Source organism: Nothobranchius furzeri, chromosome 12, assembly GCF_043380555.1.
Source record: "Nothobranchius furzeri strain GRZ-AD chromosome 12, NfurGRZ-RIMD1, whole genome shotgun sequence".
In the NCBI taxonomy this organism is placed as follows: domain Eukaryota; kingdom Metazoa; phylum Chordata; class Actinopteri; order Cyprinodontiformes; family Nothobranchiidae; genus Nothobranchius; species Nothobranchius furzeri.
Genome location: NC_091752.1, coordinates 6,184,894 through 6,211,965, shown reverse-complemented (window position 1 = coordinate 6,211,965; position 27,072 = coordinate 6,184,894). Strand labels below are relative to the sequence as shown.

At 42.2% G+C, this 27,072-nt stretch overlaps 2 protein-coding genes across 3 annotated transcripts in view; one reads left to right on the top strand and one right to left on the bottom strand.

The window, feature by feature from the left end:
* The first annotated feature begins 617 nt into the window (after positions 1-617).
* sgpl1 (sphingosine-1-phosphate lyase 1) lies at positions 618-16,990 on the top strand. Its single transcript, XM_015942579.3, has 14 exons — positions 618-935; positions 2,798-2,963; positions 5,334-5,401; positions 5,579-5,726; positions 7,630-7,709; positions 7,868-7,996; positions 8,085-8,173; positions 8,253-8,361; positions 8,451-8,549; positions 14,265-14,411; positions 14,563-14,801; positions 14,894-15,040; positions 15,122-15,242; positions 15,425-16,990. Exons 1-14 carry the CDS (start codon positions 924-926, stop codon positions 15,566-15,568), a joined length of 1,698 nt encoding a protein of 565 aa, XP_015798065.1. The 5' UTR covers positions 618-923; the 3' UTR covers positions 15,569-16,990.
* Positions 16,991-18,472: 1,482 nt separating this feature from the next.
* pcbd1 (pterin-4 alpha-carbinolamine dehydratase/dimerization cofactor of hepatocyte nuclear factor 1 alpha) overlaps positions 18,473-27,072 on the bottom strand; it is a 94,352-nt gene continuing 85,752 nt past the window's right edge. For both annotated transcript variants that reach the window (XM_054749896.2, XM_054749895.2), the window contains exons 3-4: positions 22,572-22,652; positions 18,473-18,798 (exon numbers count right to left, since the gene is read on the bottom strand). In XM_054749896.2, coding sequence (XP_054605871.1) covers positions 18,706-18,798; positions 22,572-22,652 — 174 coding nt within the window. In that variant the 3' untranslated portion in view covers positions 18,473-18,705. The remainder of the gene's footprint in view (positions 18,799-22,571; positions 22,653-27,072) is intronic.

The window sequence follows — 27,072 nt, the reverse complement described above, 5'->3', positions numbered from 1 at the left end:
ATGGCACGTTCGCTCAATGTATTCGTGCTCCGCCCACTGTATCGAGGATGCATCAGTGCATCCTTTTGCAGACTTGGGACAGCAGTTTCTCATAATGCCATGCGTCACAACTGTTATACTCCCAACATCAAAGAAAAAATCAAATAACTGTAGAGTTTTCTATCAGAAATACTAATAAAGGAATATATGAAGTTGCCTGTTATTGTAAATAATTTTGCATAAACTATAAAATTGACTGTTTGTGGGTTTTACTTTTCACAATCCCTCTAAATGCTAATTAGCTAACCCAAAATAAAAGTAGAGTAGCAGTGTTTCGATGACAAATGACTACATATATATATATATATATATATATATATATATATATATATATATATATATATATAATTTAATGTTGTTAGTCTATCGTTTTAATTATAGATTAATAGAAAATATATTTATAGCATTCACCACTGTCCAGTTTCACGTGTCAAATACACACAACAGCCTCATTACGTCGTGACGTACATTTCCTGACATATGTTTGTGCTTCTACGAGCTAGAGGTTTGTGATTTAGCTGGTGAAACCAAACGTTGCGATAGTTAGAAAAAGCGTAATTCGACAGGTTGGGGGAAGAACTTACCCTGGTAAACACATTTCGACATAACACCGGGTGCGACCCTTCGTCGTCCCTGATCACGTGACCCCCGGGAGAAGGAAACGAGCCTGGACTCGGAGCCTCATCTGAATTTGCCCTTCCTGTTCGGCACACACACACACACACCACGGTTCCGAGCTCAGGACCGAGTACCCCAGTCTCATCACTAGTTTCTGGGTTTGGTAGTTAGCATGTGAGTCGAGACCTCCGAGCGGGCAGCTGGGGTTGAATTTACCGAAGAAGACGAGAAGAAAACTTTTGGCGTTAGCTAACCTCGGCAAAACCATGGATTACTGGGTAGGTGTTTCATCACTTTGTGTTATTGGGGGAACAATAGCCCCCAGATGCTTACATACGTTGTTTATTTGTAGCCAAGTGAGCTATAACCCGAATGTTTGCTCTTAACGATGCTTAATAGCTTATTAACGCTTTGACTACGGTGATAGTTTGACCCCTAACGCCATAAAAAGCACAAAACACTATAACCACATTTGTCTGGACACTTTTTGATGTTAAACCTTTAATAGGTTATGGTCCTATGTAAGCGGTGATGAGGCGCTTCCTCTCTGGGTGTTTTAAAGTAACTTGTAATTTCCCCTTGTTGTAAACTCAAGGTATTATTCGAGATCCTGTTGGTTCTGCATCGAATAACAGGAAATTAAATCAATGTGTTGTTGTTGTTGTTGCTGTTGTGGGTGCCACCAGAGAACGGGTCAGATTTGTGAGGCTCTCCTCACTTTAGCACGGCCAGCCTTAATTGATAGCAGCACACAAAAGATACAGAGGGCAGCTCCTCTGAGACAAGATCCACTGTCAGTGCAAAGTTTACTGTCTCAACTCCAACGGATCCATTCCAGGAAGAGAAATTAGAACAAACACATTTAATGGCTCGTCTTGATTTGGACCACCATACAGACAGTTATAGGAAACTTCCCAGCGTGCCATAGTTTCACTGGGAATCTCCAGTAATCTGTTTTCCCCTGATGGACCCAAAAGCAGCCTCCCTGACACTTTCCGGAGAACCCGAGCTGACCTCCATTGGGACAACAAAAGCTCCTATTCTTGAATAGGCAAATGTAGTGGGAGGATAAGGCACAGGAATTGGTGCTCACTGCTTAACAATAAGTAAGACAATACCGTTGCAAAAGCCTTTGTGTGACTCTATTCCCTCTTCCCCCTGAGGCGAGATGGTGGTGAATGCGAACACAAAAGTGAACACGCACGGAGAACGTGTCTGCAGAAGCAGCGTTGCACCTGAAGTTTTGATGTCCGATAACACCGATCTAATCACATCTTTACGGCCCTCCTGTAAAGTAGTAAATCTCGTTTGTAGCTCGCTCTTGTCGCTGTTATTTGTAGTGGATCCCGTCAAACCTGAATGAGAACATGACTGGTGGGTTTGAGTGACTCTGTCTGGGTGGACTCCTGTGGCCCACAGCACCAATCTAACTGAATCATACTGGTCCAAGTTCAACAAACTGGTCCCTGTTTCCATCCTGTAAGGGGGCGTTTCTCAGTGTTCTATTGTGTGATGTTTATCCCAAAGCAGCACAAATAGAAGTTACTCAAGATTCTGTATTTTGAACCTTAAACTTTCTCTGTTTGGTTATCAGAGACGTTGCCATGTCTTCGTGTTTAAACCACCTGCTGTCAGGCCATAAAAGTTCCAGAAAAGATAGTAGAAAGATAATCTAACTGCACCTATACAATTACATTCATAGGTAATATACAACAATCAGGGCTTAGCGAGAGCCTTAATGATAATAACATTAATGGAATCACTCTTCAGCAACACTCGTTGGAAGCAGAAGTAGAAAACGAGTATTGTTCCTTGATCTTGTTTACAAGTGAACTTCCTGTCATGTCTTGTGTGACTGATTACAACACACTGTGGGGGGTGGTGTCGGTGTTGGTTGACCAGTTACTTGAGAGTATTCCCTCTCTCACTTGTGATGGAAACGGGTATTTTCCTAACCGACTGAAAGGAACAAACAGTTTTAGCGTCTGAGGGATAAGTTTGATCTCACCTGAACAGGTACCGCAGGTTTGTCACGGTAAACCTGACAAGTAGTCATAAATGTCACACATAATGCACACGGATGGAGACGTTTTAGGGTGTTAGGCAGGGTTGTGATGCGTACAGTTGTGTTTGTGTGCAGAGTGCCTTGGAGGTGTATAAGGAGATGGTGCTGCTTTACTTGGACAAAGGTCGGTGGAAGGTCAACTCCTATTGTGCCGATATGGAGCCGTGGCAAATCATCGGAGCGTCGGTAGTTGCCGTGCTGGGAGCCGTCTGGGTCAAAGGCTTCCTCTTCCAGCAAGAAAGTAATCTTTCACACATGATTCATGGGTGCAAAGTCACCATGAGATTGTCTTAATCAGTGAAATTGGAAATGGGATTCTTCAAGGCCGTGCAGATTTTCTGAGCATTTTACGACACAGTGTTCCTCTCTAATCTATTATGATGGAAAACTAAGATTTGGTGACATTTCTTGAAACTTACAACTATGTGTTTGGTCTTTTTCTTATCCTTCCAACTGATACAGCTTTGCAACTCTGGCGGGTTTACGTCCTTGTGTCCTCGAACCAGACTGAAAACCAAAGGGGACAGGGCCCTTCAGACTATTGCACCCAGACTTTGGAACAGTCTACCTTCAAATCTCCGTCTCTAACACTGTAGAGGTCTTTAAAAATCATCTAAAACCTCACCTTTTCATCCAGGCGTTCCCTCCCTAAATGTTTCAAAAAGATGGCTTTGTTCGGGTTCACACTTTCACTTTGTTTATACTCATGATTTTATTTTCTACTTTATCACTGCTATTGTTTTTCTGATGTTTTTATTGGTTAGAGGTATTTGCCCTGATCTTACTCAAGTTGTACAGCGCTTTTTGATTTATATCTGCGAAAGGCGCTCTATAAATAAACTTTTACTTACTTACTTACTTGTGTGTTTGACAAGCTCTCACTTGTGCTAAATAATTCCCTTATCCAGACATATTCTGTTACTTGGAATATTCTCAATTCATGGATCTTCTTCTCAACAAAACACAACAAGCACCACCCCTTTATTTTAGCACATTGAAAATGTGTTGTATAAATAATTCTGCCTTGGCTTGCCTTTCTAAATTTTGGCTCTAAGTTGTACAACTATCATAAATAACCCTGGTGCAGCTAGTGCTAACAACAAGCTAGCACCAACATGAGAAAACTAATACTAAAGTAAACCACAAAGTAAAAAGATCCACACTGTTGGACAAAATATATTATTATTTACAAGTCCAGTAGCAACAAAGCCAGGTCACCATCAGTCTGTTATTTTTGTAGCCTCCTTTAGCTCTCTCAAACTAGTTTAGGCTGCACTGATGTTCACTGGTTTTAGCTATTTGCTTCACCTCCAAAGCCTTCGCCTTTTCCTTCTTCTTGTACTTTTTATTGACAACTGGCTAAGTGGAAAAAGCTAACTGCTAGCATAATAGCTAACAGCCATAAAGCAGGTAAAGAGCTCCCCCTAGGACACCTACCCGCTCCACAAACTGTTTAGTGCAGTATCTGGTCAGCAGAGGGCTGCAGAGTGGTGTCAAATTTGAAACTGGTCAAGTTTTTAAAGTTAAAAACTATTCAGAATATGTTTATTATTATTATTTCTGATTAAAGGTTGGGTAGAAGTTCCTGATAAAGCTGTTTGCAAGCTTAAAAAAATTCAAAGGACCAACCCATTTTCTTCAGGCTCCTCCCCTAAGCCACGCCTCCAGATTACAGGAGAAAGTGGGACTCTGGAATTTGTTAAGGCTAGTGTGAGTTAGCTGTTGCCTACTTATTTTCTCAATTTTATTGGATTTATAGAAATGTTGAGCAGAAGGTTCTTTGATTTAATTGGTTGAAAATGACAGAATGAGTCTTTTTCTCAGACAGTAGGGGAATGTACAGGTGATCCCTCGTTTATCGCTGCGATAGGTGAAAATCTGCGAAGTAGGGACACCGTATTTACAGTATTTATTTAACAGGTACGTATTCAGTATTCAGACTTTTAAAACCCTCCCTTTACATAGAAAAAAAAATTTTACTTGGTTTTTTGATAGTTTTATTACAAAAAGTGCATTTTATGATGAAATTGATGGAAAAAAAACAGGAATTTCTTGATATTTCGCATAGAAAAATACCGCGAATCGGTGAAAAATAACGCGAATCGGCAAATTTCCCTTGAATAAGGCTCCAAAGAAAAAATCTGCGAAGTCGTGAATCCGCGATAAACGAACCGTGAAGTAGCGAGGGATCACTGTATTTGTACACGAACACATCAGCCTCAACAACACGAGCCTTTGTCAGAGAGCTGTGGAACAGATCAGAAGTGAGCCGATACTCATTCTGTTACCTAGTGAGAACACACCAAAATTGATGTTTCCATCATATTTATTTGTAAAAAAAAATATATATATATTTTTTGTTGTACTTTTTTGCCACAATTATTGAATTATTACACGAGTTGTAGGACTTTAGGATCAGTTTTCCCAAAAATGAGCAACGGTCTGTTTTCTCAAACTGTAGTACTTGTATCTCGTGCCTAAATGCCACAGCATGCCCTCAGATGGCACCTTTAACTCCCGAGATGTGATTATTAGTCACAGTCAGAAGTTTTATTTCTTAACATTTTCCTGCTTTTCACCACATCTTGCACTTTTTTTTGGGGTCTAATAGGTCTCACATCCCGAATCAGAAAGCAATGTTTTCAACTCATCAGGAAACTCCCCTTTGTTGGTGATTCGGTAAGTACTTGTGGTAAAACAGTTCCTTCTTGGCTCAGCAGAAGTGCATTAATGATAGAGAGACAGCATGATTCCAGCAGGCTTGTGACAGGGTTACTGTAGTTCACCTAGTCACACTCTTCCTTCATTCTGTCATTTGGTGATGCTAACAAAGCCCCGCTGCTCCTCTCTAACCAGATTCAGAAGCAGCTGAACAAGGCTTTGGATGACATGTCTGAGAGTGTGTGCACGCTGAAGGAGGGGATGAGCTACACTAGAGAGTTACCCTCCAAAGGTCTCTCACAAAACCAAGTCCTGGACAAAATCAAAGAGTACGACACGCTGAGTGAGTTCTTCTAAAGGAGTCTCCTGAGTTTTTGCTCCAAATGAAGAATAACAACTAAGGCTGGGCAAAAAATGTAAAACGTATCGTTATGGAAATTTCTGACTTTTATCGTGATAATTTTTCCCATGTCAATAAATTTGATACTAAAATAATGAAAACAGGGTATCTGCAGGTCCTTAAAAAGTCTTAAAAAGTCTTAAATTTGCTTTTCCAAATTTAAGGCCTTAAAATTCCTTAAATATGACAAATAATCCTTGAATAGAGTTTCCAAAGGTCTTAAATTACCAAAGACCCAATAAACAAGATTCTTTTTTTTCTATAAAATTTTCGTGAATTTCTAGTTAGTGTTCAGCATTTTTTGTGTACGATATTGGCGTAAGCGGAACCGTACACATTCAGTTGGTTGTGAAAGGGGGCTATTTTTAGATGAGCACGCTAGTGGGAGTTTGTGCCATGGGGAAGTGCAACATTAATGGTAACTGGATGGCTAATCCCACGTTCGCGACGTGGTTAGCACCGGTTCCAGGCAATAGCTGGAAATTATAGCTTAATTTTAATTTTAAAAAATAGCTTAAATTTGGTCAAAGTGGCCTTAAAAAAGGTCTTAAAAAGTCTTAAATTTGGCTCCCTTAAACCTGCAGATACCCTGGAAAAGATGAATATAGGTTGGCAACGTTCATGTCCCTTTAACCATCCCACTGTCTTCATGGTTGACCCCGCCAGGGAAGTTGACCATTGAGCAGGATTGATGGTTTATCCCTTGAGGTCCATGTGGCAGGAGTGAGCACCACCTCACCCCTGCCACATGGACCTCAAGGGATAAACCATCAATCCTGCTCAATGGTCCACTTCCCTGGCGGGGTCTTCCATTCAATTCAAAGATGCTTTATTAATCCCAGAGGGAAATTAGATTTTCAGTACACACAATTCTGATATCAGACATACAGTACATACATAGGCATACACACATGACAAGAATTGGTGACTGTGGTCATTCGCAACCCGAGTCGCGCTACCTTAATAGGGATCAGAGGGTTTATAAATGAGGATTGGATCAGGTGGAGGGACAAAAGGCACTTCAGAGTTACCCTCCACAGGGAGGGCAGCTTTGCTCTGCAAAAAACACCTCAGACAGAGATGCAACAGACTTCAGACACCACACAACATAAGTGTCCACTAGGTGGGGTGGTAGGGTTGGGGACTCTCCACACGTCAGTGCATGCAGCCGCGATAAGCAGCACTCATCACCTCAGTCTGGACAGGGGTGGGAGGTCGTTGGGTTTAGAGAGCACAGCGACTCCTGGAACAATTCAGCGGCCTTCACAGCTCACAGTCCCGCCCAGACCGGGATAGGGAGACAGAGTTGCCATGGCGACGGCAGCATTCCGCATTTCTTCTGAGGGGGGGTATTCATTTCAGCCTCACAGGCTCAAGGGCACCAGATTCAGATAAGAACTTGTTTTGGGGCCAGACAGAGATAATTTCCTCTCTGTCTTAAAGTCCCGTTGGTCCTCAACCTCTCAAAATCCAATAATGGCGTAGATTAATCTATCCCAATCCGTGCTGATTCGTCCACTCGCTCCTTGATCGCATCATTCTTTTGTGCCAACGCATGAATCTCCGCCAAAGTTCCAAGCTTACGACTCACCATGAAGACAGTGGGAGGGTTAGGAAGCCGTACCACCTTGAGTCACGTAAAAATGTGACTCAACGTAATACACGTGACAGCCCCATCTAGTGGACAACTTTTGTTTCTGCACATACCTGTACTACCTGTAGTTATCGTCCACTTATCGTTATCGAGGTGAAATCCTCAATATATCGTGATGATGATTTTGGGCCGTATCGCCCAGCCCTAATAGCAGCCCTTTAAAGCAAGCTGTCTGTGGATGTGTGCTTGCAGATGACGTGAAGTGGGAGAAAGGCTGTTGCTCCGGGGCTGTGTACTGGGGGGATGAATCCCTGACCAAACTCCTGGTGAAAGTACGCATCCCATCTCCGGCCTCCTGGGTTACTGACACAGAGTAAAACAGTTTTTAGTTGCAGGACTCCGTCGTTTGACTTCCTGGTTATTCCCTCCAGAATTGTTTGTTCCAAACTCACAGAGAACTTTTGTCGCTCTGGTTGTTTCTGATTTGAAGGTGTATGGAGATTTCGCCTGGAGCAACCCTCTACACCCAGACATCTTTCCTGGTGTGAGGAAGATGGAAGCCGAAGTTGTTAGAATGACTTGTACGCTTTTCCACGGCGGACCAAACTCCTGCGGCACGGTAAGCCCAGAAAATAATCAAATCCGGGCCTCCTTTTGGGGAAAAGGTGGCTTTCACGTGATGCATCATAAACTCTCGTCTCGTGCAGGTCACTTCAGGAGGAACTGAGAGCATACTGATGGCCTGCAAGGCGTACAGAGACCTGGCGTACGAACGAGGTGTCAAGTACCCTGAAATGTAACATGAGCGCCACACCGTCTTGTCCTTACGTTTGTCGGTGAAAGTGGTGAAATTGTTTTTATTCCAATACCTGCAGCCTCGCACCTGTGAGTGTTCATGCTGCGTTTGACAAAGCAGCACATTATTTTGGGATGAAGCTCGTCCACATTCCTCTCGACAACAAGACCATGAAAGTAGACGTGAAGGTGAGATGACAGCGTGTACAGGCAGCGTGCGTCCGCTCACGTTCGCTGTGGAGTCTTATTTTACTTCCTGTTGTTTCTCCTGCACCAAGGCCATGAGGAGAGCCATCAGCAAGAACACAGCCATGCTAGTCTGCTCGACGCCTCAGTTTCCTCACGGAATCATGGATCCTGTTGAAGAAGTAGCCAAGGTCAGGAGCACATCAAAACAGACCCGCAAAAATGTTTTGTGGTTTTACGTGTTCAAGAAATTCACAAACGGTTCTGGTGACTTTAAACCGCAGCTACGTTTTTTAGCAACTGTCAGGTTTCTAGTCTGCACAAGTCTTCTCGTGTGGCTGCTAATGTAAGTAATTCATGTTAACGAGGTCCTAGAAACTACAGTAAGCTGTTCTGTGAGCCTCTGTGTAACATATGACACATTGTTGGGGCTCTAAATGACCTAGGAGCCCTAATGAATGGATAAAACAACCCCATAATAAAGCTCTTTTATGGAAAGACTGGTTTGCCTCGGCCAGGATATAAATTTTAAATGAGCTGCGTGCTGATTGGCTGGTTTACGCTGCGGTTTTCACAGTCCAAATAACCCAATAGGCAAGCTGTGGATGCATGGACGTAATTTTAGGGGGGGGACAGGGGGGACATGTCCGCCCCACTTTTTCCAAAGTCAAGTTTTGACCCCTGCACTTTTTACCATCCAAAAACAATATTACGCTATATTAAATTGACACTGGTTGAGCTCTAGGACCAAGCGGAAAACAACCGTTTGTGTTGAAGCCAGTTTCCCATTAGAACATACTGTAAAGATAACCCCCCCGTGTCCCCCCCACTTTTAAACTGAAAATTATGTCCTTGTGTGGATGAAAAAAGGCCTGTGTGATATAACGCCTTCTAGGGTTCTACATCCCCCAAGCCATTCACACACATCCACACACTGATGGTGATGAGCTACGATGTAGCCACAGCTGCCCTGGGGCGCCCTGTCAGAGGCGAGGCTGCTGAGCACAGGCACCAGCGGTCCCTCCGATCACCACCAGTAGACAAGGAGGGTGAAGTGTCTTGCCCAAGGACACAACTGCAATAGGGCAACTCCTCTGCCACGTCACCCTGGATGGATCTAAGTGGCTTTTATTCTAAACCTGGATATTCCCAATGCATCCTGGAACGCTACATGTGTGCTCCAACTTTTTCTGTTTTCGCCTCATCCAACAAGGATGTTGGCAGTAGCTCTGGCTAGAGTTACTGTAGCCCGGGGTCACATTAGCATTGCTCTGCTGTTAGCATTACCATCGCCATCATGCATTCACTTCTACTTTTGAAGTGGGTTGGGACATGCTAACTTAATGGGACTTTTCGGACTTTTGAATTTTTATGCTCGTGGCTGCCCCCTCAGGCCAAAGGTGTAACGGCAGCTTCAATAGTGGGCTCGTACACGAGGAGCCCATGCTGTACGTACACACTCCTTAACGAAAATAACAGTTGAGACAGTTCCGTGTGTGTGGCCCGGAGGACAGAAGAACACAGGAAATTAATAAAAAATAATGTGCCTCTGTCTCTGCAGCTGCACTTTCTCGTCGGCCGGCTGAACGTGCAGTGTGTGTGTGTGTGTGTGTGTGTGTGTGTGTGTGACACAGAGGACAGGAGAACGCGCAGCTAATTAATTAAATAATTGGTTCTGTACCTTTTTCTTCAGCACAGCCGACAAAGGTTTAAGATGGGTCAGTCCTCCTGCATGCTCAGATCATTCCCTTCCCTTGCTTGAAAGATTGTTCCAAAATGAAAGTTGAACCCACATCTTTTTTATCCGTGAATTCAATGCCATTCGGCGAGTCTCAAATAAAAATTTGGGCATCTTATTACTGTAAAAAATATTTCAATTCAATTAAAAAATACTTTATTAATCCCAGAGGGAAATTGATGTAAATCAATGTAAAGAAGAAACTCCAAATAATCTATGTTCACACCGGGAATCGAACCTGCATGAGAATCAGACATCTTACAAGGTGAGCTACGCGCCAGTAACATTCGACGTATCTGTAACTTTTATATTCTTGATGACAGCTGAAACAACGTCAATCCAAAGAACGGTTCGGAGCGAAAATGGCTATTTTGTTGCTAATTTGCTGGAAATGTCTAGAAGAAAGTTCTACAGAAAGTAGCTAAGGGTCCTCAGAAATGTAGCTAGCTTTGTCACTAGGTGTTAGGAACAGCGACAAAGACTGAAGCTACTGATAGCAAATGCTACGGGCGATGCCTGAGCGTGAACGCGCATGAAGCAGCCTGCTCGACCCGAGCATCTCTCTTTTTCTGTGATTTTACAGAAAAACAGGCAATCACAGTAAAAATGCCAGGGCTCATTCTACAGGACCAGGGCATTGCAGGAGAATGTATGAAGAAGACATTTATTATTTCTATTAGGGATGGGTACCGAATTCGGTACTTTTTAAGGTACCGACCGCATTCCATAGTACCGACCGAGCACCGATTCACGTCATTTGAAACGGTGCCTCGTTTCGGTACCCGTCCTTCAGAACGAGAACTTGCCTAGACAGGTGCGCATGCGCAAAAGCGTTATGTCGTCGCTTGCTGCGCACCAGTTGTAAACAGAGCAGCATGGTAGAAAGAACGCACGCTAAAGCTTGGGTCCACTTCACTAAATGTGATGGGTAACTGGGTGATGATGAAACCAGCGACAACGATCTAAGTGAGACATCCTCATCTTAATCTGCTCCGGTAGGTAAATATAATTAGCTTGATATGTTAGCTTCCGTTTTGCTAATGGTGCGTTCGCTTTCTCCTCGGAACTCCGAATTCCCGACTAGAAGAACATGAACGCGCTCTAAAGTTTGGCTTCACTTTACTAAATGCGACGGGTGATTGGGTGAAGATGAAACCAGCGACAACGATCTAAGTGTGAAGCATCATCGTTTTAATCTGCTCCAGCAGCTAAATAAACTGTTTAAGATATCGTTAGCTTAGTATGTTAGCTTCCATTGCTACCATTGTTATCAGCTAATGGTGCGTTCGCTTTCTCTTTGGAAATTATAACTTCCCAGTAGGAAAAATCAAATGAAAAAAGACGGCAAAAGGAATGAAGATACACAGTAAATTTAGTTCACAGTAAAGATGTTTGCTTCAGTTTCATTATCAGCTTATAAAACTACAAGGATGATGTTAAAATACAAACAGCTGAATGTTATTTATCGTGATATTTATCAAATATTGTTATATATTGAGAAAAATATATATTTAATTATAAAAGAGAATTAAAATAATAAACACTCAAAAGTATCGAAAATTGGTACCGTTAAGAACCGGTATCGATTCGTAGGTACCTTTGTACCATCCACAAAGGTACACATCCCTAATTTCTATACATGTTTTGGCTGTCAAACTTCCATAACGTCCCTTTAAGGAGATGCGCCTAAGCTTGTGATGCTTTTAACCAGCTTTTCTCAGAACGAACCGTTTTTCTGTGGCCTTTACAACTTTACCAGTATACATAGGAAAGAAGGTCAGAGACAGCACAGACTTTTTACGTCAGACACATCAAGCTGCCTTTTTTCAACATCAATAAGGTAAATGTGGGTTTGAATTCTGGGATGCAATTAAAAGTCTAGTTGTTGGGAAAAACCTTTTACTACTGCTGAAAACCAGAGTCATCTGAACATCTACAGTGGGGCAAAAAAGTATTTAGTCAGCCACCGATTGTGCAAGTTCTCCCACTTAAAATGATGACAGAGGTCAGTAATTTTCATCATAGGTACACTTCAACTGTGAGAGACAGATGGGAAAAAAAATCCATGAATTCACGTGGCAGGATTTTTAAATTATTTATTTGTATATTATATATTACTTATTTTCAGGGTGGAAAATAAGTATTTGGTCAATAACAAAAATTCAACTCAATACTTTGTTTCATAACCTTTGTTGGCAATAACAGAGGTCAAACGATTACTATAGGTCTTTATCAGGTTTGCACACACAGTAGCTGGTATTTTGGCCCATTCCTCCATGCAGATCTTCTCGAGAGCAGTGATGTTTTGGGGCTGTCGCCGAGCAACACAGACTTTCAACTCCCTCCACAGATTTTCTATGGGGTTGAGGTCTGGAGACTGGCTAGGCCACTCCAGGACTTTCAAATGCTTCTTACGGAGCCACTCCTTTGTTGCCCGGGCGGTGTGTTTGGGATCATTGTCGTGTTGGAAGACCCAGCCACGTTTCATCTTCAAAGCTCTCACTGATGGAAGGAGGTTTTGGCTCAGAATCTCACGATACATGGCCCCATTCATTCTGTCCTTAACACGGATCAGTCGTCCTGTCCCCTTAGCAGAAAAACAGCCCCAAAGCATGATGTTCCCACCCCCATGCTTCACAGTAGGTATGGTGTTCTTGGGATGCAACTCAGTAGTCTTCTTCCTCCAAACACGACGAGTTGAGTTTATACCAAAAAGTTCTACTTTGGTTTCATCTGACCACATGACATTCTCCCAATCCTCTGCTGTATCATCCATGTGCTCTCTGGCAAACTTCAGACGGGCCTGGACATGCACTGGCTTCAGCAGCGGAACACGTCTGGCACTGCAGGATTTGATTCCCTGCCGTTGTAGTGTGTTACTGATGGTGACCTTTGTTACTGTGGTCCCAGCTCTCCTGCAGGTCATTCACCAGGTCCCCCCGTGTGGTTCTGAGATTCTTGCTCACTGTTCTCATGATCATTTTGACCCCACGGGATGAGATCTTGCGTGGAGCCCCAGATCGAGAGAGATTATCAGTGGTCTTGTATGTCTTCCATTTTCTGATAATTGCTCCCACAGTTGATTTTTTCACACCTAGCTGCTTGCCTATTGTAGATTCACTCTTCCCAGTCTGGTGCAGGTCTACAATTCTTTTCCTGGTGTCCTTCGAAAGCTCTTTTGTCTTGGCCATAGTGGAGTTTGGAGTCTGACTGTTTGAGGCTGTGGACAGGTGTCTTTTATACAGATAATGAGTTCAAACAGGTGCCATTAATACAGGTAACGAGTGGAGGACAGAAAAGCTTCTTAAAGAAGACGTTACAGGTCTGTGAGAGCCAGAGATTTTCCTTGTTTGAAGTGACCAAATACTTATTTTCCACCCTGATTTACAAATAAATTCTTTAAAAATCCTGCCATGTGAATTCATGGATTTTTTTTTCCCCGTCTCTCACAGTTGAAGTGACCTCTGTCATCATTTTAAGTGGGAGAACTTGCACAATCGGTGGCTGACTAAATACTTTTTTGCCCCACTGTAGCTGCCGTTCGTTTACAAGCTCAAAAGGGTCTGTATCGATATGTTGTTGTGCTCAGCTACGTTGACCCATAACATACACCTCTATGTGTCTGCAATCTTTAACACCGTCTCTGGAGCTGCTCCAGGAAGTATGGAAGGAAATTTCATGCAGCGGACACCTAGAACGCCTGAGATTTGGCAGACAGTTGCTAATAGCATTTTCTTTCTTTCGTTCGTTCTTTCTTTCTTTCTTTCTTTCTTTCTTTCTTTCTTTCAATTGAAAAATTCAAAGAAAACTTTCATTATTTACAGTAAAAATCAGCAATGTTTGCAGGAACTGTTTCATTGTTTTAATTCCCATTCAGATTAACTTCATGTGTATTTCTAAGTAAAACAAAACAAGCGCCGTGTTGTTGCAAATTTCTGGGTGGAATTGCATCTCTAGTTATTATTGAAGCTCACACAAGCGGCTAAACATCGAGACAAATGGTGCATTACTCCAGCCAACCTATTCAATTGTCAAAGAAGAAATGTCTGGTTTGATTAAAATCTCTGGAAAATGAAAGCGTAGTTGGTTTAAAACGTTTCTACGGTAACGTGGGTCTGAAAGTGCTTAAAAAGGAGAGTTCCTGAGACTTCCTCTTGCTGTGTTGCAGCTGGCTGTGCGCTACAACGTCCCGCTGCATGTGGATGCCTGTCTGGGCGGATTCCTCATCGTCTTCATGGCCAAAGCGGGTTACTCGCTTGCTCCGTTTGACTTCAGAGTAAAGGGTGTTACGAGCATCTCTGCAGACACCCACAAGGTAGGGAGTGGCTGTTTACCATGGGATTCAGGCCCTTTTCTTCTCCCGTGACTAAAACTAAAAGTACAGCAGTTAAACATTAAGACAAACTCTTGAAGTTTACGTTATGTCAAGTACTATGAATAATAAGCGGACCCATGCTTCTGTCCAGTATGGCTACGCCCCCAAGGGGTCGTCTGTGATCCTCTACAGCGATAAAAAGTACCGTCATTACCAGTACTTTGTGGCTCCAGACTGGCAAGGGGGGATCTACGCCTCTCCCTCCATAGCTGGCTCCAGACCGGGGGGGATCATCGCGGCCTGCTGGGCCACCATGATGCACATGGGACACAGTGGATATGTTGATGCCACTAGGAGGATTATCAGCACCGCTCGAAAGATCAGGACCGAGTAGGACCCAAGTTTCATCTCTCAGCGTACTCGTTCAGGACCCATGAAGAGCTCCGGCTAATCGATTTTTTTTTTTTACATTTTTCCAACAGAATCCGGAAGATAAAAGGAGTTTTTGTGTTTGGAGATCCAGAGGTATCGGTGGTGGCGATCGGCTCTGATGTTTTCGATGTTTTCCGCCTCTCAAATGCACTGACGTCAAAGGGCTGGAACCTGAACACGCTCCAGTTCCCATCCAGGTAGGCGTGGCAAAAAAACGACGGTCAGTCGGTTTAATGTTGGCAGGAGCGCTCACGGCTGCATGGTGTTCTCTTTCACAGCATCCACATTTGTTGCACAGTCTTACACACCCAGCCGGGGGTTGCCGATCGCTTTATTCGTGATGTCAAAGAGCAGGTTGCCATCATCATGAAGAACCCCAAAGAGAAAACCACGGGAATGGTGAGCTGGCTTTCTTTATGGGTCGTCAGAAGAGCATGAATCGAGGATTTGTTGTGAAGTAATCAGAGACGTCACCTTCTCTGGAGGAGATGGTTACCCATAATGCACAGCAGCGTATTTGGTGAAAGGATCTGTTTCCATATTGACGTCGTAAACTGATCCGTATTTTCCTGTCCTCTCAGGGAGCGATCTACGGCATGGCCCAGTCCATCCCAGACAGGTCCCTGGTGACTGAGATCTCCAGAGGTTTCCTGGACTGTCTCTACAGCACCGAGGTCCCAAAGTCCAACTCAAGTCACATGAATGGCAACGGCAAAGCCCACTGAGCGGAAACAGGAGCCTCTGTAGCCTTAACCCCATCGGGAAACGAGCTCACCACCTCCCTAAACCCTTAACTTAAATCCCTCAACGGTTGCCTTATCTTGCAAACTGTGCAGAAAATATCTGCAGAGCTCCTTGGAGCAAAAGCCATCATCGAGTTATTTCCTCTAGTTCCTAACAATGCCATGGTAGTGTTGGTGTGTCTGAGTGTGTGTTCATTTGTGCGTGTGTGTGTGTGTGTGTTATTTTAAGTTTATTTCACTTTCAATACTCATCACATTCACCCACTAAGCAGAAAGCAAAACCTCTGAGTTTTGCTTTATCGCCTTAACATTTCATGTTGTGTGTGCTGCCCCCTAGCAGGACGACCTTTGTACTGCACACGCCTGGTTGCACGTCTCTGTCAACATGCAGCACTTCTCCGCACAAGCAGGCATCTTCTGTGTCTCTGTAAAAGCACTGCGACGCCCTGACGACTACACATCAGGATAAAAACTATGAAATCACTTGAAAATTTATATTTTTCTGCTTTAACTTGGATTTGAGACACTTTTGCGGAAGTTAAAGATGGATGCGTCTGAAAAGTGGGAGTTTTAATATTACGAGTTTTAAAATTTAGATTAAAAGAGATCAAGGGCATTAAGGGTGTGGGAATTCCGAGCTTATTGATGATTTTTGGCTCATTTTTTAGGATTAAAGCCTCTCAACTTGTGGTCTACTGTAATATTTTCAATTAGCATGAATCAACAGTTAATAGTGGCCTGTGTATTGATTCAGTCTACCTCAGTTCCTACTCAATGCAAACATCATCTTTACCTCCACTGAATCAGCCGTAAGTTTCCCACATCGACTCGTTTACCATCTCTGATACTAGTTTAGGTAAATACTCTGAAAAGGGATCAAATCCACCTCGAAGAAGGGTTTAAATTCACAAATATACATGTTAGCCTTATTTTGGGGGGGGGTATGCCTTTTTACACACCTGTTATACTGTTTTCTGATTTAAAGGTTAAAGCACATCATTACCCAGAAAGGACATTGTTTGATTAATTGGTTGTGCTTAACTGTTTTTATTGTAATTTTTCCACGTGTGCAATAAGTCTTTCTGTCATGAAGTGAAACATGGGAGAAAATCTGCTTTTTAATGTTTGTTTAAGCAGAATATTGAGTGCTACTAATTGGTTTTCTAAGTGATTTAAACATCTGTATGATCACTGTTTTATTAATAATAATCACTGTTAAATTGGGGGGGGGGGGCACAAATGTGTTTTTTGCATCTTGTTGAATCTTTTCCATCTTGTAAATCAGTTCCTGCTCCATGGGTCACGCCCAGCCTGAATTTCAACAATCATGTTTTGCTCTAAATGAATGAAACTAAAATCCGCTAACAATTGTTAAAGTTTTCCAAATAAAGACTTTTAATGTTATTTTCTTTCTCTGCGGTGAATTTGATCTGTGACATTTTGCCCCAGGTTAAAGGAGCAATATGTAAAAAATAGCCACTAAACAGTCTAGTGTCTCACTGTTGGAAGGAAGGTTATACAGAAATAGATTTCATTCTCAGACGCGAGGGGGGGTCCAGTTTTCCTCTTTTCAAAAGACAAATACCGTATAGTCTTTGTTTAAAAATATGTGAGCCTGTGAGGTGCACCAAGCTAATGCTGCAGATCCGTCATTTGTAATTCGACACCAGCAGACAAAAAGCTGAGTTTAATTTTTAAAGAACCAAAGCCAGTAAACATGAGCGACCAGAAGTTATTTCTTGTACCCGTAAGAGGCCGCAGCATCTTTTTCTTTTACTGTTGGGTGAACAAGACTAGAGGCTAACAGTGAATTAGAAGCTAACAGTTGGCTATAAAAATATCTCAAGCTACTTTTTCAGTTACCAACAACTCAATATTCCAGTTAAATGTATGTGTGAAGTGAATAATGAGTTAATCGTGGCATTTTACTTCCTTTAATGAATCGTTCAGAGCCACAGCAAGACTGCAAACAACCACACGGCCTCTGTTGTGGACACATTACCGTAATAAGTGTAGTAAGTAGTCAGTAGCGTAAAACACCCAAGAGTGCTTGGGTGTTGGTGCACACCCAAGAGTGCACCAGATATCCATCCATCCATTGTCTGAACAGTAACTTATTCCTTAGAAAATGGCCTGCAGTACCTAAACTTGACCACAGAATGTCATTCTTACATATTGCACCTTAAAGTCACAAAAACTGACTTGTGTGACAATTGGTTCCTTCTGTCACTGGAGTATTTTCCTAGAAATAAACTACCCGTTTCTTTCCTCCTTGTTTACTGAATCCTGGATGGTGATGGAGCTGGTGGCATGGGTGCATTGCTGCAAGAAGGTTGCAGGTTCAACACCCAGCTGTGGCCTTTCTGCATAGAGTTCACATGTTCTTGTAATGTACCATAGACCAAAAGCATGCATGTTTAGGTTAAATTCTAAACTGTAGGCGTGAGAGTCTGTTATGGACTGGAGACCTGTCCCTGGAGCGCCCCCCCCCCCCCCCCCCCCCCAAATAAAAGATCTCTTATCTCATACGCTAGCTCATTTTGACCCTAACTGCTGGAAGAAGCAGCTGCTGCAGAAGAATGAATAAATGCCAGGGACTCTGTTTGGTTACCGTGGTAACCCTAATGAACCACAGGCAGCAGCTTTATTTCAGCCTGTGATAAAATACAAATAAAACACAGTAATCAAGAGAGGATTTACTGGTCCCCTTCAACATTTCTCCAACCTTCACCAGTTTTACTCATTTAGCACTCATGTACAAATGAGTGAATGTAACGTTTTTTCTAACGGTAGAAAACATCAGATTTCTTTGCTTATACCTTCTATTTATTGCTTAATTTGAGCACAACAGGCTGAAACGCACATAAAAGGAACCAGATCACCTCCTGGTGTTTTTATTTATTTATTTATTGTCCCATCAATGACACTTTAATTAAAAGACAACATTTAAGAAAAACAAAAACATTTCTGTAACATCTGGAATGATTGCTTCCATTCTTCTAAACGTCTTTAGCTAACTGAAGTCGTCCTCGTCTTACACAATTGTTAGCACGGGTGGGTCCTTTTTTCTGGGTTTTTCAAGTTATGTCTTCAGGTTTGGTAACTGATTTGTAGATTGATCACATCAGAGAAGCCTGGTCGATAAAGGAGGCCATAGTGATGTCACGCTGGGACAATCCGCCACAATCATGAGTGCTGAGGGTAATTTGGACCTGGAGATAAAAAAGAAAGAAACAAAATAAAGCTGCAAGGAAAATAAACTAATCAGCCAACAGGAGTATTTACCACATTAAAACCTACTTTTACACGTTCATTTAAAAAACATCCTAAAATGGAGAAAGTTCTGGTCAAATCTTGATCATCACATGCATGAATGAGATCACGCTATACATTTTCTGTGGCAGCCAGGGGCGTGTCCAGGGAGTGGCCTGGGGTAGCACATGCCACCCTTAGAATCTGATTGGCCACCCCAGGTGCCACCCTACTAAGTTCCAGTTTAAATTGACTTTACATTGTCGACAAAAGGCTTGAGTTGTAAACTCCAAAAATAGTGTGGTAGCATGCACCTTTAACATTGTTTACTAGCCCAGGCCTACAGAACATTTCTGTTGTATTATTATTATTTATTATTTTTTCATATTCACATAAATAGTATTTAGAGTTCCACTCAACTCCAGTTGGCGGCAATAATGCATCAAGAAGTGACTTGCTAACCACCACAAAACTAGAAGATAAATAGAAATAAATGGTGATTGTGCAATGTGAAACTCCAAAATTCACTAGAAAGTAAATAAATAAATAAACGATTTGTGTAAATAAATAAATAAGCATAACCGTTGGTGCCACCCATGCATAAACAAGTGCCCCACATGGGCCACCCCATTTTAAAAGTCCTGGACACGGCTCTGGTGGCAGCCATCTTAAATAACATTCAAGTTTCATTCAAATCTGGCAGATTGTTATTAAAAGATCTCGAAAACAAATGTGCAAACACAAAAAAATCCTAAACTAATTTAGCCTTTGGACAATTAATCAATCATTTTATTTATAAAGCCCCTTCCCACCCCAAATCAAGATGGCCCAAGGTGCTGAACAGTGCAAAGAAGCAGCACAATAAACCAGCTCTATAATAAAATACAGAGACAAAAACATTAAAAAAAAGAGTTGAAACAATAAAAATGGTGATCAAAAACATTACAATGTGAATAAAAACAAATAAACTGATCTAAAATACAGCTTAAGCCTTGCTTTAACCCTCTGGAGGCAGCCGTTGCAGATGAGAAACGTTAAAACCTACCGACCCGGTTACTCCACACACGTACTTCATGAGCATTTTTTAACTCAGAAGTTCCCCTGAAGGACTTAGTTGTTCATCCTTTTATCAAAACGTATTTTGAGCCTGAGAGGGTTAAAAGTGGGCAGCGATGTGGACGGCTGGATTTCTGGTGGGAGTTGGTTCCAAAGCTGAGGACTCAGAACTGCAAAGGCACGATCGCCCCAGACTTACGCTTTGATCGCGGTACCACCAAAAGGTCACTCTGACCCGAACGTAATTAAAACACCATCTGATTACAGAAATGCCTCATCGACAGATGTGTCTCTTTCAGAAAGGCCTGTCAACAGGAATCTATTTTTTGGGTCAGGAAATTGTCCCATTTGTTTGTTATGTAGAGGGTGGAACTTAAAATGGTCTCTCCTTTTCTCTCTCCCTTTCCTTACATTTTTTAATCACAATTCCCCCCCCCCCCATTTTAAACATATTTTTAAATAATTAAAAAATTATTTTTATATATTAATCTTTTTTTGTTTTTGCGAAGCGCCTCGCCATTTTAATCTTAAGAGGCCCTATATAAAAGATTGTTTTCTTTCTTTCTTTCTTTAAAAGCAACTGCAGCTTGTTCAGAATGCTGCTGCTAGAGTCTTAACAAGAACTAAGAGAATGAATCACATCACTCCTGTGCTTAGATCACTACAAAGGGCTCCTACTAATTTATACACTCACCTAAAGGATTATTAGGAACACCACACTAATACGGTGTTTGACCCCCTTTTGCCTGCAGAACTGCCTTAATTCTACGTGGCGTTGATTCAACAAGGTGTTGAAAGCATTGTTTAGAAATGTCAGCCATATTGATAGGACAGCATCTTGCAGCTGATGGAGATGTGTGGGACGCACATCCAGGGCACGAAGCTCCCGTTCCACCACGTCCCAAAGATGCTCTATCGGGTTGAGATCTGGTGACTGTGGGGGTCGTTGTAGTACGGTGAACTCATCGTCATGTTCAAGAAACCAGTTTGAGATGATTGGAGCTTTATGACATGGTGCACTATCCTGCTGGAAGTAGCCATCAGAGGATGGGTACATGGTGGTCATGAAGGGATGGACATGGTCAGGAACAATGCTCCGGTAGCCCGTGGCATTTAAACCATGCCCATTTGGCACTAAGGGGCCTAAAGTGTGCCAAGAAAACATCCCCCGCACCATGACACCACCACCACCACCACCAGCCTGCACAGTGGTAACAAGGCATGATGGATTCATGTTCTCATTCTGTTTACGCCAAATTCTGACTCGACCATTTGAATGTCTTAACAGAAATGGAGACTCATCAGACCAGGCAGCATTTTTCCAGTCTTCAACTGTCCAGTTTTGGCGAGCTGGTGCAAATTGTAGCCTCTTTTTCCTGTTTGTAGTGGAGATGAGTGGTACCCGGTGGGGTCTTCTGCTGTTGTAGCCCATCCCCGTGGGGAGCGGTGAGCTGCAGCACTGGCTGCGCTCGGGAACTATCTGGTAGTTTAACCCTCCAATCCAACCCCTTAAAGCTGAGTGTCAAGCAAGGAGGCATTGGGTCCCATTTTTAAAGACTTTGGTATGACCCGACCGGCATTTGAACCCCGATCTCCCAAGCCCTCTTAACAAGACACGCTCTGCCCACAAATCCGCGCAATATTACCACAATGGTGCGTCGACACGGCGGTGCGTGAATTCTGTGGCATTTGTTTTGCCTCGCTTGTTAGTAATATTATGGTAATTGTCTGTCTTATAAATGGCGATTGCAACTTAGGGATGTGTCTTGATGACGTGGGGAATCACTGCCGAGCTCCGGCTGGCATCTATACTGAAAATGAGAGTAAACACGGGCCATGAGTTTCAGTTTTTGAACAGAATCAGCTGAGATTCACTGCCATCCGAAGGTGAATGCAGATGATCGACACTCTTCAAACTTTGACCCGATGTAGCAGCGAGCTAACTGAAGCTAACGGAGGCTAACGGAGGCTAGTGGGCGCTCTTAGCCAGAAAACTGCGGTCGAGCGACTCTACTACCTAGACTGTAAACATGTTTATTTCCACTTTGAAGTTAGCATTGTTACCATGGGAGTCAACGTGAACTTGCTCCTTTCTGGAAACCCCCCCCCCCCCCTCTATTGGATAAGGAAGACTACAACCTATGCTACCCGGCCCGGGCCGACCCGGTACAGATGGGAATGGCCCATATGTCACTATCATGTTTGGTTCCCTTTCGGCAGGCGGTGGTTTCCCCTTAGTTGATCGTTCAGCTCCCACCCCCTTACTGGCTTGTAGAGATTTGGAAAATTCAAAAAAAGCATTTTCTAAATTGTTGTTTGATATTACATTTTAATTTAGAACTTGTTTATGTTAGCAATTGGTAGAAGTACGATATTTTAATCATAGTTATATTGATTATATAAAAAAGATCCACAAACATTGTAGCTACTAAGCAGAGTTCATCATTAGCATTAGCAGAAACTACTCATTAGCATTAATTTACACTAATGGCTGTGTCCCCTTTGATAAAGATGCACTTTCGGATCTACATCTTGTGCCCGTCTGCTTTTTAGTGCTGAGAGGTCATCGGGGTGGATGGCCATTGATTAGAGATCCTATGTGTTAGTAAGTTAAGAGTCACAATAAATCCAATCCAGAGCAGAGGTAAGCCCAATGATGACGATTATTTTTTATCACCTTATTATAGATGTTGAACCACTCAGGATGATGATCCATCTTCTCTGCTTGCAAAGCCACTCTGGACATGAAACCAAAGGCCTAAAAAATAAAAATAAATCAAAATGATTGATGTCCTAACGATTTCTTTAGTTTTAGTTTTTTTTCTTTTTTTTAAATCACTCAAATGTTTCAGATTAACAAACACATTTTGATGTCAGACCTAAATCTCCTGGAAAGATTTGTTTCATTTACTAGGAAAACAAAACAAGAGGGTAGAGATGAGGTCCTGCCCCAAGCGGAGGAGTTTAAGTACAAGTAAGTGTAACCGGATTACAGGATACAATAAGATAATTAAAAGAAAAAATAAACAAATGGGCCAATAATTAGGTTCGGGGAGAATTGGAGGTTGTTTAAGAATGGCTGGAGTCACGGGTATAGCATGAAACGGTTTATATACTAAATTTTAATAATAATGGGAAATATAACACATAAAGATAACACACAAAAACAGATGAAAACAATCGACAATAGTAAAATGGTCGGTATGAGATTTGATCATATGAGTCACAAGTCAGCCGGCGTCAAGTCAAATCCCCACGCTTGGGGTGAAAGTCAGAGTCCGGTGGTGCGATTTTTTCCTACCACACCGTTGAGATTGTTCACAGAAGAGAGCAGTCTGCTCTTCAGTTACTTGAGATGTCCTGGTTCGTTCAGTGGTTAAGGCTCGCCATCTCCCTCGTCAGGAAGAAATCCAGTTCTCGTTCCAAGTGAGTGATCATAGGAGTCGGGATCAAACCCAAGGAAAAAAAAAACCCAGCCTGTAAACAACAGGACTGTTAGCGAGTTGGCATCGACCCTTCTCGTCACATCACAGCATAAAGTCTTACAGACTTAAACAAATGCTTCACTCTATTGGCATAGCCAATCATGTTTGGGTTCACAGTTCAACTAACATAACATCAATTTGATTGTCTATTAAAATAATTCTCAGTAGCTCTGGAAATATAATTACATATGACAACAATTGTTCAGCTCAATAGGCTCAGTTAGATTCTATTACTCTACACTATTCAACAAGAAATACATTCATGACAACAAGGATACATTTAGTTGTGTTTCTATACAGCATTGTGACACCTTGTATATCTGTAACACAATAAATAAATAAATAAATAAATAAATAAATAAATAAATAAAATGTTCTATAACAAAATTCAACAAAATATAAATTCTGGTCCTTTGGTCCACCTTTGTAAAATAATTCCTCCCTAATCAGTTAGCTTTTATTTATTTTTATTTATCTATTTTTTTTATTATTAAATGTTTGGTTAAGGGACGCATTGCTAATTCTATGGCGTTAGCTATAACGCCCCTGAGGACCTTGTACATCTAGGCCCTACCGCCGTTAACTGGCGGTTTGAGCCGTTAACTCCTATATGCCCTACCACCGTTAACTGGTAGTTTGAGATGTTAACTCCTGGGATCTAACGTCTAGCAGCCCACTGCTGTCACCTCGGTTGCTGTAATTAGCTTTTTGAATTTAATAATTTACTGAATTTAATCTCATTCACTCACCAACGCGCTCCAACGGTTCCCTCCTACAGAGGATTGGTTCACTCTGTCGTCTCCACACAAATCTATAAGAATGGAATTAATTTGATAAGCTATTTAAGTTTCCTTTTTTTTTTTTAAGTTGCATCGTTAGCTTTTTCTCTTCTTTTTTTCTTTACTCACCGCGTTGGTTCCAAGTTCCTAGCTCTTATTAGAAGGAGTCAAGTCCGCCTCTCCCTCTATCTATGCGGCACCCAAATCAGGGTTCTTCACGGCCTCGACCGTTGTTTTTTTTTCTCTCTCTCTCTCTCTCTAACCGCTCAGTCTTTGCTTTCTGTATCTGCGTGCTGCACAGCCGTTTGTCTCTCCTCTCGCTCAGCTGCGTCGCACGGTTTTATTTCGCGGAGGCGGGACTTATTTCTCTCAGCCAATGAAATTTCAGATTCCCACCTGGACCAATAGTATACAGCTTTCCTCTTCTGTTTCTGTTAGGGATGTTCAAGATTCTTGTTTTAACCGATGTTTAATATTAAACTCGTTATTTTAGTTATTCACCCTTCCAATAATTCATTATGAAATTATCTATTAGTTAATTAGATATCTATTAATTAGTATTGTTAATTTCCTTAATTTATATTTTATATTTTATCTAAATTGAGGATGGATCATATTAGTAAGCCAATTAGTTAATACCTCATTAAGGTTCTAGCTTCTGGGTTACATCCTCCCCCATTAAATATCATGCACGTCCCTGTGCATTGTTTCTACGGGGTACACAACTTCTTGAGTAAGAGAGTCAATAAAAGCTTTATTAAGTCCTTGGAAAAGGGACCTAACTACGGTCACTAGTGGATTGCCCAATTGAGAGTAAGTTAGTCTTTGAGGAGGCTGACTACTTCGTTCAGATCTCCTGACATACATCTCTGGTTGCACAGTATCATGCTCATCCGTTTCGGTTTGATTCTCAACTGAGACAGGACGAAGTGAGCTCTCTGTTTCCGACAGAGCTGATGAGCTATTCTCTAAGACTTTGGTCTTTTCAGATGTATGTGTCTGATCGTGTATGATGGGTTCAAAACTTACATCACGTTGCTGCGACTTTAGGACACCATCCAATTGAGGTAGGTTTGTGTTAGTTTCATCCCCCGTTTCTACGTCAGGTAAGTATACTTCGTTTTTTTTCGTTTTTTCAGGTAAGTATGTTGCTGCTTCTTTCACTCTTTCAGGTAAGAATGTCGCAGTTTCACTCATTCTGTCAGGTAAGAATGTTTCGGTGTTGATGCCTTTGTCAAGTAAGGACAATTCAGCATTTTCATTACCAGCTAAGGTTGGTTCCTTGCGATCCCCTGTGTGTAAGGATAGTGTGTTTTGTTGTTGAATATTATTTACCGGTCCTGAATCTGCTATGAGTTCCCTATTTGGCAAGGTGACCGCTATTTGATAGGATGGTCGGTTTAGCACTTGTGGAAGATCAGAGTAATAAAACTCATCTACCTCTTCGTCAAGTGGCTCATCTGGGTCAGGTTCTAAGGCTGAACTCTGTCTTGTATGAGGTCTGCTAGGTTTCGTAACGCGTTCTGTTTCATTTTCTAATGAAGAGAGAAAACCACAAGGCAGTAAAAGATCTCTGTGGAGTGTTCTGTTGGGTCCTTCTCCGTTCTCTGGTTTTACAGTGTATACTGGCAAGTTTTCCATCTGTTTGAGAACTATATACACTGTTTGCTCCCATTTGTCTGCTAATTTATGCTTTTCTCTTAAGCGAAGATTTCGGACTAAAACACGATCTCCCACACCTAGTGTGGACTCACGAATGTTTCTGTCGAACCGTTCTTTGTTCTTCCTCGCTGTTTTTTGAGAGTTTTTTATGACAATGTCATAACTCTGTTCCAGATGACTCTTCAGTTCTTTAACATACTGAGAATGAGTTATAGAGGGCTTGTTCAAATGCGGTAACCCAAAGGCAATATCTATAGGCAACCGAGGCTGCCTACCGAACATTAGCTCGTAGGGAGAGTATCCCGTCACGTCATTTTTTGTACAATTGTACGAGTGAGTAAGTGGTTTTACAAAATCGCGCCAGTGATGTTTCTCAGTGGCTTGTAAAGTTCCCAACATGCTGAGTAATGTACGATTGTACCGTTCAACGGGGTTGCCACGAGGGTGATAAGGGCTCGTTCTGACTTTACGGATACCAAGTAAAGAACAAAGTTCCTTGATTGTACGTGATTCGAAATCCCGTCCCTGATCACTATGAAGACGCTCAGGAAACCCGTAGTGGACTAAAAAATGTTCCCACAGGTTCTTCGCGACGGTGGTGGCTTTCTGATCTTTGGTTGGGATGGACACTGCATACTTTGTAAAATGGTCTGTAATCACTAAGACATCTTTAGTGTTCTTACTGTCTGGTTCTATGGAGAGAAAATCCATGCAAACTAACTCCATAGGTCTGGTGGTGGTAATACTCACCATTGGAGCAGCTTTGTCAGGGAGGGCCTTCCGACGGATACATCTTTCGCAAGTTTTAACTTTGATTTCGATATCACTAGCCATTCTTGGCCAGTAAAAACGGGACCGAATGAGATCTGTCGTACGTTCAACCCCAAGATGCCCCATATCATCATGTAGGCTTTGCATGACTGTTGAACGTAATGAATCAGGCAAGACTAACTGCAATGATGTCTCTGGTCCTAATTGGCGTCTCCGGTACAGTAAATCATTTTGAAACTCAAACCGTTTCCACTCTCTCAAAAGGTTAAGAACCACCGGGGGTTCTGCAATAGTATCAGTTGGCGGTTTATTGTCAGTCATAAGCAGCTGAATGACTCGGCCAATGGTTGGATCTTTCCTCTGCAAGGAGACAAGGTCAGCATGGTTATACTTGGGCACAGCAAAGAAACTGTCACTATTGTCTTCCAACTGGAATAGGTCTGGAATGGCCGCTGCAGACATGGCAAGTGACTGAACTAAA